The sequence below is a fragment of the Gallus gallus genome, chromosome 4 (assembly GCF_016699485.2).
Source record: "Gallus gallus isolate bGalGal1 chromosome 4, bGalGal1.mat.broiler.GRCg7b, whole genome shotgun sequence".
Taxonomy (NCBI): domain Eukaryota; kingdom Metazoa; phylum Chordata; class Aves; order Galliformes; family Phasianidae; genus Gallus; species Gallus gallus.
Window position 1 is genome coordinate 1,017,629 of NC_052535.1, and position 17,125 is coordinate 1,034,753.

The following is a 17,125-nucleotide window of genomic DNA, read 5'->3' on the forward strand; positions in this document are numbered from 1 at the left end:
GTTGCTGGCGATGCTGCTCTCTGCACGAAAGCGCGGAGGCCAACGAACGCAGCGCAGACGGCGCAGGAGCAGATGGGGTGGGTGGGCAGAAAGCAGCTCCCGGAGCCCCGCAGCACCCCCAGCCCCACACAGGGCCCACAGCCCCAGCAGTGCCCGTGGATACAGCGATACCCTGAGCCCAGCACTGGGAACACCCACAGCATCGCAGAGAGCGCTCCTGGAAGCCATCAGCCCGCCGCCTCGCTACCTGGCACCCCCTCTCCATCCTGGTGTGAGGAAGCCATGTGTTCTACCCAAAGGGCAATTTATGTGTAAGAAAGCAGGAAGGAGATGCTCCTGCTGCTCCCTGCAGAACGGCCGCTTTGCAAACGCAGGGTGCAGAGACACGGGGAGAACTGGGAGGACGCACCCTCAGATGGGAAAACAGGAGTTCCTCTGCGCTGCTACAAAGCCACAGTACATCCACGTTCCCCGTGCCAGCCTGACATCCCATGTACCACCAACTGCTGTGTGCGCAGCGCTGGACTCCGCAGCAGAGTCCGTGCACCTCCACCTCAAACCGTGCCCAGAAAGCAGAACTGAAAAAGAGGCCAAATGTTCCTCCTGGACTGGCACCGAACAAACCCGGTGCACAGCAGCACCCTGAGCGCCAGCCCAGCGCTGCAGGAACGGAGCGAGGAGCACGGCACAGCCGGAGCAGCGCTCAGAAGGACACCCAGCTCCCAGCCCTGCTCACACACCACAAAGGGAGGAGGTTCTGGAAAACTTTCGTGCCTCTCCTGCATGTTATGAAACTGGGGAAGGAGCATGAAACTGCCTGCCGTGGGTGGGAGCACCCAGGGCTATATGAACAGTGCTCCAGGATTCCAGGGCTGTATGGGAAAGCACGCTGCGCTCCCCACCCTGCACACGCCCTGGCAGGAGGGCTTTTATTAATTTTATTTATTTTTTTTTTCCTGAGAGAGATGGTAGAAGCACAAACAGCCCCAGCAGCCCTGCGTGAGGAGGTAATTAGAGAAGCAGCTCCATCGCTCACCAAGTCAAGGCAGAGATCAAAAGCACCATCCCTCATTAAAGCCCCCACTACCTAGAACTGCTCCTCCGCAAGGGACACGCGTGGCACCGCCATGCCCCATAGCACCACAGCCCCTATGGGAGCAGCACGGGGCCGTCCCCACCACATGGCACTGTCCCCGAGCAGTCTGTGGGGGGCACCTCCTGCCCACACCACCACCTGGTGTCCTACCCAACACAAAGGAGTTCCCCTGCTCCATCCAAGGGGGAAAAGTCCCCGAGACCCAACACAGCCACCACAGTCCGCCCGCGCTGTCAGTGGGGTGCGCGCACCCGGGACGCGTCCCCGCCGAGTTTACACCGAGTAAGAATAACATGGGTTGAAAAACAAACACAGCTGAAGGGGAAATTCCAGCCGCCTTCAGCTCTTCGCACCTCTGCACGGCTTCCTGAAACCCTAACCCGAGCGGCCCAGCTCTGCCCAGCCAGTACAGCAATGGGGCACCGAGCTCCGCGCCTCCATTCCTCATCGTGCTGCAAAGGACGTGGACTCAATCATCCTTAGGGGTCCCTACTGACTGGGGATATCCTATACTGTATGAATCTGGGAACAACGGGGTGCAGCGGTGCCAGCTGTGGAGGGGACAGCGAGCGCCACCGCGACACACGGGGATGCTGGGGACAGCCACCAGGCTGGAGTGCAGGCAGCCCCGGCTCCCGCTGGGTGCAGCAGAAGGCAATGCACATCCCTGCCACCTGGAGACGGGTTTTTTTTTCATAGACTTTTCTCTTAAAGAAAAAAAAAAAAGATCCTAAAAATAATTGGCTAATTGGCCCAGCCCCAGTTCCGTGCTCACAGTGAATTCCTGGCTCACTCTTGCATGAAGCGTTTATTAAATACATCAGAGCAGGAGATTAGGATAAATCACAACACCAGGCAAGCCAGAGAAACCGGGCGGTGCCAGGTGGAAATTTCCCATCGCGCCCAGAGGGAGGAAACCCAGCATTCATCCCGGCCCCCGCTGCGCTCCCCTGCCCTGGGGCACAACGCAGCCGGGGGGGCCCAAAGCGCAGCCCCCAGGGACACAGCCCCACGTCGTGCCGTCCCCACGAAGGACCGTTTCCCCACCCCACACCGGGGGCTGCCCCCTCCCCTGGATCCCCAGCACCAAAGCAGAGCCCTTTTAGGGGAAAGTGTAACGCAATACCTGGAAAATTTCTCCCACCCGCTCTCCGCTGCCGGCTGCCAAATTTAAAACATATTTGCTGCTCCACGCTGAAGAAATGTAACCTGCTGCTTAATTCCAGCACATCCATTCTTTGGGGGCAAGGAAAAAATCCATGCTCCTCTCCTTACACGCCGCAGTACCAAAGCTGGATCCCTCCTGCATCCCCAGCAGGAGCATCCCCACGGAACAGGGAGCGCCCCCAGCAGCACCGTGGGCATGGAGCAGGACAGGGACCCGAAGCCGCCCAAGGGAGGGGCAGGGGCTGCTGCCAGCCCTGCAGGAAGGGGACCCCTCACCTCCACTCGCCGCCGCCCCGCAGAGCAGCCCCCAGCCCTGCCCCACACGCTCCAGAACTGCAGGAATTTTCCACAGGGGCTCCGTTTGTAAGCAACGCAGCGCGAGTGGAAAAAGGCTGCGTAGCGCGGGGCGGTGGGGGCCGGGGGAGGGCATGCAATGCGTTTCGCAGACTGAGCGATCCGACAGGGCCCATTAAAGGAAACAATTTGTAATACAATAATTATTATGTCGTTTCTCTGGACTCTTTCCTAAGCCTCTCTTTAAACAGTTTGAGGCTTGACGTGCCTGTATAAAACAGACATGATCTGTGGGGCTGAGGATGCTCGAGGACCACGCGCAGTGGGACGATGCTCTCCCGCATCCCACAGCCCCAAACCCGGGCTCTGAGGATGCTCTGCATCCCAGGATGGGGGGCAGGACCTGCACTCCCCCCACTCCGCTTTTGTGCTCCCGCGCCCTCGGCTGCACATCTGAGGAGCGCAGCGGGAGCGAACAGCAGAGCGGGAGCGAGCAGCACAAATCCCCAGGATAATGAGCCCGGAGGAGGGAGACGGTGGGCTCTGTCTGAGGAGGGAGAGCTGCTTTTATTGGAGAGGCCTAAAAGGGCCATAAATCCTCCGATTCAAAGGCGAGCTCGAGCTCTTTCAAGTCGGAGGAAGGCCTGGGATGTGTCAGCCGGAGGACTAACCACGCCGCGTCCCCTGCTGAAGTGGCCTCTTCAGCAAAGCTGTTCTGCAGCCCGGGATATTACACCCAGATCCTTTCCATATGCTGCCTGTGCGCCGCAGCTCCCCCCCCCCGCACACGGCCCCCTGGCACCTGGTCCAGCCCCGCACAGCGCAGGGGTCCGCACGCACCGCCCCTTCCCAGCGTATAACCCTCTGGACTGCCCCTCAGAGCCAGGTGGGGAAGGGGCCTGGATCTGGGGGGACCCCCTCAGGCCTCCCCCTCGCGTTGGGCTGTGTTACTACACAAGGACAGACAAAGGAGTGCCGGCCCATGCTCCAACATGCACCGCTCCGTCTGTCCATCCATCCAAAACCAGCATGGCAGCGGCAGGAGGAAAGCACCGAGCCCTCAGCTGAGCAGCGTGCAACCATTGCTCAGCCTTAATGAGAGGGAATGCACGCAAACATTCCGTGATTGATGTGAGCGGGGTAAGCGTATTTATAGCCGACAAGCAGCAAAAGAGCACTGTGGGCTTCTTGCAGCACCCACCCAATGCTGGTGCATGCTGAGAGCCGGGGATGGGACACACGGAGCTGGCACAACATCCCCCAGGCAGCATTGCCCTGGGCAGCACACCACACAGCACCCTGCCCCTTCCCCAGCACCAGCACACCCAGGGAGGTGCGCATCCAACCTCCAACCCCTCCTTGGTGCCGCTGGTTGCACCCAAAGGTCACAACAGCAACAAGAGCACTGAGGCTGGATCACAGATCCAAGCAAAACAAGAAGGACCCACTTAAATCTGGGGAAACAAGTGCCCAAATGGCACAGCCAGAGCAGCTCTGCCACGGCAGCACTGAGCAACGCCAGACTCCACATGGGGCACCGGTGGGGAGAGCTTGCACAGCAGCTGCTGCAGGCTCAAACAAGGGAAAACCAGCCCTGAGTGCTCCTTAGGGGCGGCCACGGTGCCTGCAGCACCCCTGACCTGCACCACACACAGACCCAGCGCAGCACAGCAGCGTTAGCCCAGACTTACCCCACACAGTAGGACCCAGCCCCAGCAGGGCGGTGTTACCGGGCACCTGCAATTGCTGGCATTGCACTGTCGAGCCCCGGTACCACGCACAGCACTGCCCTGAGCCCGGTACCACCGTCCTGGCTCTGGTGCCAACCTGGAGGCCGCGCACACGTGGCAGGAAGAGCCTCCCCAAGGGATGCTTGGGTGCTGCCCAGCTTTGGCAGAACAGAACACTTTCCGGGATACTGGAAAGAAGCGCTCCCTCCTGCAGCAAAGCAGTGAACGGGAAGGGAAATGGAAAAGAAAACTCAGCAGAAGGCTGAGCTCGGACCCCGCTCTCCCCAGCCGAGAGCACAACAAAGCCCCACGCCAGCACCGCATTCCTGCCCAGATGTGACGCCGCGATAGCGCCGGGCCCGCAGTCCTCCTGCAGTCCCGATACAAGCCATCATTAATTAGACGCAGAATGGATTTCAGCTTTGTTTCTCCCCACCCTGTTTCGGCTGCCAGACTCCAAGTAGCATGTGCTACTGATCGCTACAAGATGTTTTCCCACCGGGCTCAGCGCTCCTTGGCTGCCGAGCAGCAGGGACAGGGACAGGCACGGTGCATGGCAGCGACCTGCATGGGGACGGAACGGCACCACAGGGGACACCTCCCTGCGCGCCACACAGAGCGCTGTGCAGCTCCGGCACCATCTGCGTGCCCTGGGAGGAGCCCCGCCACGATGCACAGCGCACTGCTGTGCACACACACCTGTGGGTGCTCTCAGACAGGAGAGCCCACCGCCAGCAGAAGCCTCACAAACCACCCCCCGCACAGCGCTGTCCCAGCACAGCTCCAAGGAACTCAGCAGCTGTTGCGCCCTGGAGAAATCTCCAGCACTTTTACAGCCAATCAGCCACCCCATCACAGAGCTTTTTTTTTTTTCCCCCTCTTTCCCCCTCTTTTAAAGGAAGCAGTTAAATCCATTTTATAGAATCCAGTGGTATTTACCCAGCTACTGCAAGAGCCGCAGCTCGGCGCTCACTGGCTGTTGTTTTCTTTATGGAAGTTAATGAAGTCATTCCCAGGAGGCACGCACAGAGCCCCGCGTCCCCCCAGCTTTGTGCAGGCAGGGAGCGGACCCGCAGCTCCCGAAGCACTCAGCCATCCCAACACCCAACCACGGGGAGAGGCTCTGTGGGGAAGCTCAGAGCTGGGCTCGGACTGCTGGCCCTCACCTCACCCAAAGCAGCCCGCGGAGGTCAGGCAAAGCCCCCGGACACGGCCATGAGCTCGGGATGTGGCTATGCGGATGAGAGCCCCGATGGCACAGCATCCCCCGAGCACCCTCAGTAAGCAGCACAGAAACAAAGCCACAATGCTGACCCCAGCACCACGCCTGCAGAACTCCACGGGACACCATCACGTCCTCAAAGCCAGCATAAAAATACCGCCAAGGATCAGACGTCGGTCTGCGTCTGGTCCGTCTGCCTGTCCTTCCCTCCCCACCCCACTTCTTTCTCTCGGTTTTGTTCTTAGCAAGTTGCTCCCGGCCCTGCAGGGCCACAGCGGGAGCACACGGGGGAGAATTTATGGGAGGGAGAGAGAGAAAAGCTGCGATCCCTGAAAGCGGTGCGGATGATGTGTCCCATTTCCCCCACCTCCTTATTAAAATGCTTTCTGGAGAGCCGAATTCCAGGCCGAAATGAATTTTCCAAGCCATATTTTATTAGGAACGCTTCCTTTTAGCGCTTGGCGCAGGAGCCCACCAGGGTCAATATTTCTCCTGAATTACAGCCCAGGGATGGCGGGGCAGATTTTGCCAGAATTCCTCGTGCCATTCCGGGCTGTTTAACAATAGCAGCAAACCCCGAGCCCTGACTGCTAAGCAGCGAAAGGGCCGATTCAATCACTGGAGCCACGCTGCAGCTCCCCCTCCCATAAACGCGGGGAACGGATCGCTGAGAGCCCTTCAGACACCACGGGATAAAATTAAAACCAGACTGGTTCACCGGGACCCCTTAAAGGGGCTCTGCTCACATCCACGAGAGGCACCGCGTGGAGCCCGAACCGCCCCAGGCACAGCGTGGCCAAACAGCAGCCCCTCACCCTGCACGGCCACCGCACGCCCGCGTTTCTCCTTCCTTTAAGGACACGGAATTATTCACGGTGCAATTACAGCAACCAGTCTGGAGCTCGGAGCTCACACCGGGAGCGTCCCCCTGCCGAGGACTAAGCTGGTCCCAACCCGTGTAGGAAGGTGAGGAAATCGTCCTGGTATCAGCTGTGTTATCAGCGCCCCTCTGATAGCAGTGTCAGATGAGAACCACCCATGCGCTGTGCCCGTGCACACCGTGGGCTGCCCGGGGGTAACAGAGGGCAGGAGAATCTTTCCATCAGCCACAGCAACGCTGCCAAGGCCAAGCATCCAAGGCACAGCACGTTTTCCTCCTACCTGCTGGAAAGTTCCACTTCATTCTGTTATTTCTTTAAGGTTTCTGCTTTCTTTACTCTAGAAATAAACACGAGAGCTCATTGTGCTGCATTCAGAGCCAAGGGAGCCCTGGGATCGGAGCTGGGAGCCCAGTGCCTATGTGGTTCAGTGACCCCAGGGATGGCGGCCCCAAGGAACACAGCTCTGGGGCAGTTTGGGGCTTTTCACTGTGTGAGGCTTCTCTGCCCTTCCTCAGAAACATGCCCATTCCTTGGGCTGGCAGGAGCGGCTGCAAAGGGGCTCTGCCCAATTCCACACCAGCTGAGGAGGAGCACAAAGGCATTTAAAAAAAGTGAGGAAAAAGAAAAGGAGCAAAGGAGAAGCTGGAGGGTGATGGGGGTGGGCAGCGACACAGCGTGAGCCCACGCAGACAGAGAGCCCACACCGCTCCGGGCACAGCTCTGCCTCTCCGGCACCTCCTCCCGCAGTGTCACCCCACGGCACGGGTGTGACAGCAGCGAGCCGTGCCCCCAAACCCACACACACCGGGCGGGGACCCCCCCGGCCCCCAGCAGCCCAAGAACAGCAGGAGGGGATCCCCACCCGCAGCACACGGCTGGGGACGCGCACCGCGAGGTTCACAGACCCACAGACGGCAGCGCGCGGCACAACGGCCCTTCGCCGGGGCAGCACCGCCCGGCACTCAGCGCTGCTCCGCCGTGGCCGCCCCACAGCTCCCCGGACCCGCACAGCTCCTCCAGGCGCTCAGCTGCGCGGCACCGACCTCCACCGCAGCCCCGCGGGCGCACGGCTCGGCCACGGCACGGCCCGGGATCGGCCCCGGCTGCGGGCGCTGCCAAAAGCCCCGCACAGAGCACGGAACCCCCCCGGCCCCGCCGCGCCGCACCGCCCCGCCCTGCCCAGCAAACCCCCACCTCCAACGGAGCCCCTTTTTCCAATCAGGTGGTGGCGGTTTCTGGAACCAATTTGCTTTTTCCTCACCCTCCCACCCCTCCACGCTGACAGAGCAGACTGAGAAACACCAAAGATCAGTTCCTAAGGGGAAAAGTTCCCCTTTTTGCTCCGAGCTAACAGACGGATCTTCAAAAGGAGGGGGAGGAAAGAAAAAGAATCCAATCAGAGAATGAACTCAGTGGAGCTCCTACAGCCACCAGAGACCCCTTCCAGCTTTTCCAGCGGGCTGAATTAGAATTCAAGGCTCGGTCTGCACGGCGCTCCCCGCAGCCCCTTCGAGACGCACCACAAACGTTCGGGCTGAAGCGAATGTCCGCCTGGGAAGGGCTCCACGTGGGGTCGGAGCTCTCCAAACCTCCACAACGCGACGGGTTTTTTTTCTTTTGAGAAATATGGAAGGGGGGGGGTTGGGGGAAGAACCGAGATAAAAACCAGATTATTTCTTCCCCCAAAGCGGGGAAGAGGTAAGATAAACAAACAGTGCGCGATTTACAAGATAAAGCCCAGCGAGAGGGCTACCAAAAACATCCCGATACAATCAGTCCCAAAACATCGACGGCTCATTAGTGACCGCGCCGAGCGCGTGAAGAGCTTTTCAGTCTGCTTCGCTCCTCTCCATTGCGGGAGCGAAGGGAAAGCCACGCGCATTGTTCGCGTCCCGAAGCCACGAGCGCAGCCGGGCGGGTTTGGGACTGGATTTCCCCGCGGTGCCACGTTACACAGCGGACAGACCCACGCCCCCCCCCCCCCCGCATACCCGGCACAGCCCGGGGGGAACACAGGAGGGGGCACGGCACCGCCCGAGCCCCGCTCCCGCACACCTGCTTTGGGGCAAAAAGCGCCGTTTTCGAGGCTTTGGAAGGCCGGAGCCACCCCCTCCCCCCCCCCCAGGCGCACACACACGGGCCCCCGGTTCAGTGCTGGGCAGCCCGGTGACCCCCCCAACCCCAAACCCCCCCAGATTCCTGCACACCACTCCGGGGGGGCTCAGCCCGCTCCCCCTCCCCGCACTCCTCAGCAGTCTATTTATAAAAGGAACAAAAAAAATAAAAGACAAAAAAAAAACCCTAAAAGCCAGCCCAGTACTGCGCTCGCCACACCGAATCCAAGCCCGGAGCGGAGCCCACCTCCCCCCCTCCTTCCCCCCCGGCAGCCCGAGCGCTGCGGGGCGCTCCCGGTGCCTCCAGGCGGGACGCGACGCGCTCCCAACATTCCGGACCAGAAAAAAAAAAAAAAAAAAAAAAAGAGAGAGAGAAAAAAAAAGCAAAGAAAAAGAGGCACCACCCGCCCGGGCGGCAGCGAAGCGCGCTGGAAGCGAGCAGAATGCCGCCGGTGCAGCGCTGCAGGGCTCTATATTCCAACGGGGGGTTCTGTCGGTCCGTAGAACGCAGCCTCGAGCTCCGGGCGGCTCCGGCGTCCGGCGGCAGCTCCGCACGGCGCGGGCGCTCTTCGCGGCACCACCGACCGCTCCGCTTCCGAGACCACGGAGGTTATTTTAAACAGATATTTTTTCCTCGCTCTGGGTTTATACATATATAATTTTTATCCTGCTACCGAGGGAGGGCGAGGCGGGCCCCCCCGCACCCCCCGCGCCCCCGTTTTGCCGCACGTACTTGGGGTTGCCGGCGCTCCAAGAGACGGGCTCCAGGCTCTTGGCGAGCGGCGCGGCCAGGCGGCACAGGGCGAGCAGCACCCCCAGCAGCCACCGCCCGCCGCGGGGCCGCGCCATCGTCCCTCGGCGGCGGGACGGCACCGGGCGTCAGGCGCCCATGCCGCGGGGCTCTCCGCTCCTCAGCCCCGCATCGGCGCCGCGCAGCCCGCGGGCAGCGCCCCGCCGCCGCCCTCCTCCTTCTGTTCCTCCCGCTCCTCCTCTCGCCTCGACGGCGGCTCCGGCGCGTCCCCTCCGCCGTCCCGGCTCGCACAGCGCCGCCGCCCGCCGTGCCGCCCCCTCTACTCCCCTTCGCAGGCAGCGGCTCGGACGACTCAAAGCGGAACGGCCAATCGCCGCTCGCCCCGACGGGGCCTTCGAGCCTCGGGCACGCCTCTCTCCGCCCCCACCGTCTGTTCTTAAAGGGCCAGAACCGCCTCGCGGCTCCCCCCCCCCCACCGCACGAGCGGGCGGGGCCGGGGGCCGGGCCAGGACCGGGCCGTCGGGGCGGTACGTGCCCTTTAAGAGCCGGCGGCGGCGCCCCGACGGCCCGGCCCCGTCCCGCCCCCCGGCCCCGCCCCCCGTCCCAGCCGCGATCCAATGGCGCCCCCTGGCGGTACCGCGGCGGCCGCTGATTGGCCGAGTGCCGCGCCGAGATTCGCCGCGCGCTTCCCACGCCCCTCGGGACGGGCACGGCGCTGAGCGCGGCCGGGGGGGGCCGGGGGGGAAGGGGGGTCGGGGCGTCGTTCCGTTCGGAATGTGAAAGGGCTCCGGCTGAGGCTTATTGCCCCTTAAGTGCGGGTAAATGGGCCACGCTAAAAGGGATTTGTCCCCTTTTGTGGGGACGGAGAGGGGAGATTTGCAAGCCGGAGCATCCCCGGCTGGTTGCTCTTTTCTTTTTTTTTTTTCCCCTCCGAAACTTTGTAAGGTTTGGGGTTGCTGCTTTTTAGCTGCGTCACGAGGAGTGAGGTCACTGCGTTCAGCAGTGGGAAACCTGAAATGAATTCCCATTCGAGGGATCGGCCAAGCGCTTGGAGTCGGCTGCATGACTCCATCGGGGGCAGCTCGCGTTCTACGACGTCCTGTTTAAATACTCCGGAGTCAGATCGTTTTCCACGAAGGAAATGCCAAATCCCCCCGTTTTGCGACAGCCTTAAATGCCCTCCGCGCCCTCGCTCTGTCATGCGGCGCGTTTCCCTCCTCCAGCGCCTCGCACGGCACACCCCGGCCATCCAATTGGAATCGACGTTTTGGATTTCTGCGTTTAAAAAGAAATTAAAATCGGGAATTAAATGCGTTGTTAAATTGAAGCTGTGCAGACGCTTTCCCTCGGCCAGGCCGTTCCAGCTCCTTAAATTGGGTTACGCCGCGCCTCTCGCAGCCGGTTGGAGTCCTGGAGACAATTGCCGGTTTGATTTAAGCTAAATGAATGAGTCTATCAATTGCTTCTCCAACGACACCTTAATTCAAAAGAGACACCAAAAAAAGAAAAAAGAAAAAAAATCGAGGAAGGAGGAAAAAAAATCGTTTTCATTTTAGGTGGGAGGATTGCGAGCCTCCCGTAATGAGTTATATTGCAACAAAGGTAATTATTCTAAGCGAGCTGGCTGGGGAATTGAAAACTGCATTAGAGCGTCAGTGACTTCCCTCCTGCATCTCCCATCGCTGCTTCCCATCACAGAACCACACTCGTGGCACAGAGCGGCCGCAGCCCCGGCTCGGTCGGACAGCCCCAATGCCCCGCGGCGCTCCTGGGGACACGTCGGGCACGGCCCGGTGCCGTCCGGCGCTCGGAGCTGCGGCCAGGAGGAGCCCCTCCACCCCCGGCCGGTGGCAGCCCTGAGGTGTTCCTGTCCAATAATCTCCGCAAATGACATCACGATTAGTTGCCATGGCGACGCCTGCTCGCAGCACAACGGCTCAGGTGGGAGATGGGGAGCCGAGGAATTCTGAAGCGGGAGAATGGTGCTTTCACGCCTCCCCGGTGCCAAAAGGACCGCGACGGGCGGAGAGGAAACGGAGCAAACCAGCTGTGGGTGCGGCCCGAGCCCCGCGCTGTGCGCCGGCACCCACTGCCCGTCAGCCACACGTGCAGCACTGCGCAGCGCTGTGCCGCCTCCACACCTCCGTGCCCAGCCCTGCCGGCACTGGAGCGCACAAAGGCCTTTTGCCGTCAGCATTTCAGATGGTTTTTTCCAAGGGAAATGAGGCCCGGGGTCTGTCTGCAGACAACGCGGCACGTTGGGGTCGCACTGTTGAGGTCTCTCGCACCCCAAACCGAACAGCGGAGAGCAGTTTTGGTGCCGATCAGCGCCGGTGCATCCTTAGGAAAAGAAACACAGCCGTGTGAGCAGCGCGAGCCGGCTGTTGTGGGGACTCATTACAAGTTTAAGATAGGCAGTGTCAACAACGAGCATCCAAAGGTCACCCGGTGCCTCTTTATCGTGGGCTGAAATGGTATGTACATACCTGACACGCCAGTATGGCTGTGTGCTTGCGGGCTGTGTCAATATCCAGTCTCACTCTGTGTTTTTATTGTTTCTTCCCGCATTGGAATTTCTCAGAGGACGGATGGGCACAAAGAAAATCGAACGTTTCTGGCGTGGGAAAGGCAGCATGGAGGGATGGACACTGAGCTGTGAGGATGGGACACACCTTCCCACCGCCACCACCACCGCGGACACAAACCCTGCTGTTCTAACAGAGGCAGTCAGGGAAATGGGTGGCACCAAACGAGGCCGATACCTCAGAATTAATTTCCAAGAAGTAAAAACCAATCAACTGATCGAGGAATGGCTCCCGGCCTCAGCTGGTGATCTCTGGCATGCAGTGACACCGGTGAAACCCAAGGGCTGTGTGCAGGCAGGGGCAGGAGGAAGGGTTTGCTATTTGGGGGCAGCAGAGGAAAGATTGCAAAGCAGTTGCCGGGCTGAGCGCTGGTCGGGGAGGTGCAGTGGGGAAAGGACACCCCATCCTGCCCCAAAAGCCCAGGCTCTGTGAGCCCTCCTCTCACTTAGACAAGTAGCAGAGAGATGGGGAGACACTGCCAGCAAGCTGTCGCCTGGCCCATCCCTGCTTGTCACCTCCAGAAGCAATGGGAATTCAACGCTCTCCCTACTTTCTGCCTTTCTCCTTCCCCAGCGCACTCACTGGGTTAGTGGGGACATCCCCACTGCAGCCACCGGCAGAGCCTCACCCCATCCACATCTCCCCCCGGATACAGAGCACCCTGAGGCAAAGTGTGGGTCAGGAGGGCAAGGAACTGAGCCAAGTTTTCCTCACAAGGCTCTCCCTGTGTGCCTCACCCATCTTCAGGGGCACGTCCAGGAAGGGCAAAAGGGACAGAGTGGGCAGAGGGCATGTGTGCATCGGTAGTGCGTGCACAGAGAGTGTGTGCACAAACACTGCGTGCGAGGAGAGTGTGTGTGGGCTGTTTGCATAGAGAGCACAATGTGTGTGCAGTGTGCACAGTGGGACTGTGCTTCACACAAACACACCTGATCCCCTGATGGCCAAAGTTCTCCCCCTTTCCATGGGCCCAGGGTGTCGGCCCCAGCCCTGCTGCCTGCACACAGCACTCAGCCAGGCACCGGGGGAAGCGGCACCTCTAAGATCCCATGCCAGGGGCAGAGATGTGCACAGGGGCACGGGGGCAGACACAAACACACGTGCATCCCAGACCCAGCCCAGCTGTGAGGCACTCCTCTGTGGCACAGACACACACGTGGCAAGCAGAGTGGGGCGTGGGGGGTACAAAGGCACGACGGGGGCTTGGCCCACACCCCCGGTGCAGCAGCCAAGGGTGGCTCTTGCTGCTTTTGATGTCCTCCCAGGGACAGCTGCCCGGTGCATCCAGTGTCACTGCTGTCGCGAGCCGCGGGGCCCTCAGCACTGCAGGGTGCTCCTGTTGCAGCCGGGAGTCCCCAGCCCAGCCCTGCAGCTGCTCTCTGCCCCTTCCAGTGCCCACTGCCCATTCCTCAGCACCTACAATCACACCCTTACTGAGTGATGAAGGTCTGCATCGCCAGATGTATTCCACAGCCGCTTCATATCGAAATTACCTGAGACAGTTTATAGCGAGAGAGCAATGGGACGAAACGGAGCAAAAGAGAATTCAGGCTGAGCAGCGGGAGAGAGTGCTTAGTGCTGAGATCTGCAGGATGGCTCCCCCAGGGAAGCGGGCTGGAGTTATTTAAAACTCACCTAAATAAAAGCCAGGAGGGAATAAACTCTGCTTGTCCCACAGGTGTGGGCACGGCGGGACCGGGGAGACGTTCCCTGATCTCTGTGCTGAAACACGTGAGAGCTCACACAGCTGAACTCGTGCAGCCCCGGGCTGAGCAGAGGGGAAAGCAGTGGGGCTGCACGGCGGGGAGTGGGGAATCAGAACTCGCGGCTGAGCCAGGAGCCCTCCGTAAGAAAACAGATGGATTTTTGGAATAGCGGCATTCCGGATGCACGGAGCTCTGCGACGAGCCGTGTAGCTCTGAAATAGCAAACAGGCAGGCCGAGCGGGTGCCAGAAAGCCTACATTACCCTGCAGGGCCACAGGATCGGATTCAGAAATGAAGGCGATGTCAAGGATTTTCCCTGGCCGTGATTTATGCCGTCATTCCGGCGCTCAGACTGCTGGAAACCTGCACCTTCTGCAGATGTGCCGGCTGATTAAAATGACGCAATGTGGTCGCAAGCTGGGCGATGTGATTGAAATTAAAAGCCCGTATTCCCACCGAAAATGTGCTGTGGCTGCCGGCAACCTTCTCACTGCCGCGTCCCACCTGTGCAGCCAGCAGGTGTGGGGCTGCAGGGAGCCAGCCTGGCCCTCTGTGCACCCCCACGTTCTCCAGCCATGGGAAAAGGCAATCCCCAAGCTTGTCCAAGGGGGCACCGGGCTGCTGGGATAAGGAGCAAGCGTGGAAATCAGCGGCACAGAGTGATTGGGTTCCAGAAGGCACATTTTATGGGGCTGGGAAATCTGCATAATGGTCCAGGGAAGGAAGTATTAAAATCCTTAACCAGTTTTGAGAGATGCGATAATTAAGGTGTTGTAAGCTAGCATTGCCTGGGAAAAAAAATGAAAAAATAAAACACCACAAGGGCAAGGAGTGTGATTTTATCACTGCAGAAGTGGCCGCTTGTGGATTTGAGGTATGGGAAGGGAAGGGAAGGGAAGGGAAGGGAAGGGAAGGGAAGGGAAGGGAAGGGAAGGGAAGGGAAGGGAAGGGAAGGGAAGGGAAGGGAAAAATCCCTGTGAGAAAAAGAAAACACAAGAAGCGAGAAAAGACGGTTGGGCCGGGGGCTGAGGGAAGGATGGCCTCAGAGCTGGAGCTCCACATAGAGCCTCAGGTGCAGAGAAGTTGGGGAACCCAATGCAGGAAAGCACTCAGCAGTGCTCCAGCTCCAGCCATTCCCTGCTCCCATCGAGGACTTTAATGGAACTCAAGCACAGGTTTAATGCTTAAGCATTTCAGTGGAGCAGCTCTCTTTCACCAGGACCCCTGGGGAGGAAAGAAAATTAGTTTAAATTAATGACACCTCTGAAGCGGGTGAGAGACACTGAGCTCAGAGCTTTCATCTCTCTTCTGAGAGGAGTTTGGGTGCAGGACAGCAGCTGCTGGTGGGACATTGGCAGCACCCTGCGAAGGGTGGGAGGAGCACACCCCATTTCCACACACTGGGAGTAAAGTAATTTCAGCTGTGCTCTGGATGAGGGGAAAGCTGGCAGAGGAACAGAGCTCGTGGGCTCTGGCCCTTCCTTGTGTCTGTCTGGCAGCTCCCTAACACACAGAGCCAGGGGCAGTGGGGGAAAGGTGCTGAGGCCCGGATGATGATGAACCCTGAGGGGTTTGCTTGGGGACGGGGAGGCAGGGGTTGGTCCCAGGGAGCTGGCAGCAGAGCTCCGTGGCCATGGGATGCACAGAGAGGGGCTCAGTGTGCGGCCACTGTGTGAGCTCCGCTCAGCCACCTCTCAGAGGGAAAACCCAGAGTGCATTTTCAGGTCACCGGTCCACCAAAAGAAGGAAAAGCCCCAAAAAGGAGCAGAAGCCGGAGGAATGGTATGTAAGCTGAGATTTTAAAACACATGGATCTGTTTTCTTTGGACGGGGAATGGCGAAGGGAAGTCACAATGGCATGCAAATATCCCGCAAGGTTTTAACACCAAAGGAAAGACGATTGAGGGTGGCAGGAGAACAGAAGGCAACCTTGGGCTGTATCCTGACTGTGGGGAAAACGCCAGGGGCCTCGTGGCTGTGCTTTGCAGCCAGGTGCACACTGCAGGCAGAGGAACTCGCGCTGCGCCCGGGTTGTGCAGCATCTGATGTTCTTATGGGCACACGGACCCCACTCAGCTGCTGCTCCCGGACCGTGTGTTGGCACCACGGTGGGTTCTGCTGACCCACAGGGAGATGTCAGCACAGTGATGTGCCACAAAGATACACCGCCATGACAGGAGGGCTGAATTTTTCTCTCCGTTCCAGCCTGGGATGGGGCAGGGCAGGGTCCCGCAGTGCGCGCCCACCCGCGCGTGCCCCAACCAACTCGGTGATCTCACGTGAATGAGCTCAGAGCTGGCTGGGCCCTGCCAGGATTTACATGGGAGGCTCCAGAGAGTCTATGTGTACTCAGAGCCCTCCTGCAGAGCCGCTGCTCTCCCCGCGGGGCGCAGCAGTGGGGCTCCCTTTCCTGTTCCCCACCCTGAGCTGCTCCGGCTGCTGGCAGCCGTCCTGCGCCGGGCGGCCCACGCTGTGCCCTGCCCCAGCAACCCAGGCCCTGCGCCCCGGGCAGTGAGCTAAGGCATGCTGCACCCTGCCACCTGCACCATGCAACCCTGCACCGTGCATCCCTTTAGCCCTGCATCCCTACAACCCTCTCCCTGCAATCCTGCAATCCTGTACCTTGCAACCTGCATCCTTATCACCCTGCATCCCTGCTACCTGCACCCTTCAATCCTGCAAACCTGCAGCCCTGCAACCTGCACCCTGTACTCTGACAATGTGCAACCCTGCAAACCTGCATCCCTGTAATTCTGTTACCCGCACTCTGCATCCCTGAAGCCCACATCCCCTCTCCCTACATCCTTGTAACCTGCACTCTGCATCCCTGTAGCCCCATATCCCTGTAACTTGCATCCCCACTCTCTACATCCCTGTAACCCTGCACCCCGCAACCTACATCCTGCATCTCTTCATCCCTACACTCCACACCCCGGTTCCTCTGCACCCCACGGCCCATCCTCACCTACTCCACAGGTCAGGAGGGAGCTCCAGCTTCTCACACAGGTATCAAATCCTCCCATCTAGGCAAAACGCAGTGCTGCACACACACACGAGCAGAGTGCTTGGACCCACGCTCTGCATCCTGGTGCAGGGTGTGTGTGTGTTGCAGGTTTCTCCTTTTCAGCCCGTCAGTGCCGTTGCTTTCCATGGCTGCTGGGAAGTGCTGGCTCACGGTGCGCAGCAGTTCGGGGTGAGAGGCGGAAAGTGGAAACCAGAGAAAAGATGTTTTATCTCAGCAATCGCCAAAAGGGATAAACTGACATCATGAGGAGTTGCACAGCAGCATTTCTTTTGTGGGGCTGGTAATTTGTGACACCGAATATCATGGAAAATATCTTAATTAATGTTTATTTTGATGGCTGTGTAGGTTTGGGGTGACGTGTCCCTGAGTCTGGAATGGAGAGGGGGGCAGGGTGGCAGGGAAAAAAAAGCACATATTTTTTTGACTTGCTGCCCAGAACCACAAAAATGCCTTTAAAGACTCCCTCCCTCGCCCCGACAGGCTCCTCGGGAGGGGAACGAGATCATGGAAAGAAGAGAGATAGAAAGATAGAAATCCAGAGGAAGGGGGAGAGG

At 59.6% G+C, this 17,125-nt stretch overlaps 1 protein-coding gene and 1 long non-coding RNA gene across 2 annotated transcripts in view; both read right to left on the reverse strand.

Moving 5' to 3' along the window:
- EFNB1 (ephrin B1) overlaps positions 1-9,549 on the reverse strand; it is a 48,046-nt gene extending 38,497 nt beyond the window's left edge. The window contains exon 1 of the mRNA NM_205035.3: positions 9,238-9,549. Within this exon, the coding sequence (NP_990366.2) occupies positions 9,238-9,353 (116 nt within the window). The 5' untranslated portion in view covers positions 9,354-9,549. The remainder of the gene's footprint in view (positions 1-9,237) is intronic.
- Positions 9,550-10,503: 954 nt separating this feature from the next.
- On the reverse strand, positions 10,504-16,834 carry LOC121110544. The gene is made up of 3 exons (XR_006939239.1): positions 16,512-16,834; positions 13,476-14,770; positions 10,504-11,595 (listed from the first exon to the last, which is right to left on the reverse strand). It is a non-coding gene; the product is annotated as an uncharacterized LOC121110544 (long non-coding RNA).
- Positions 16,835-17,125: the final 291 nt, after the last annotated feature.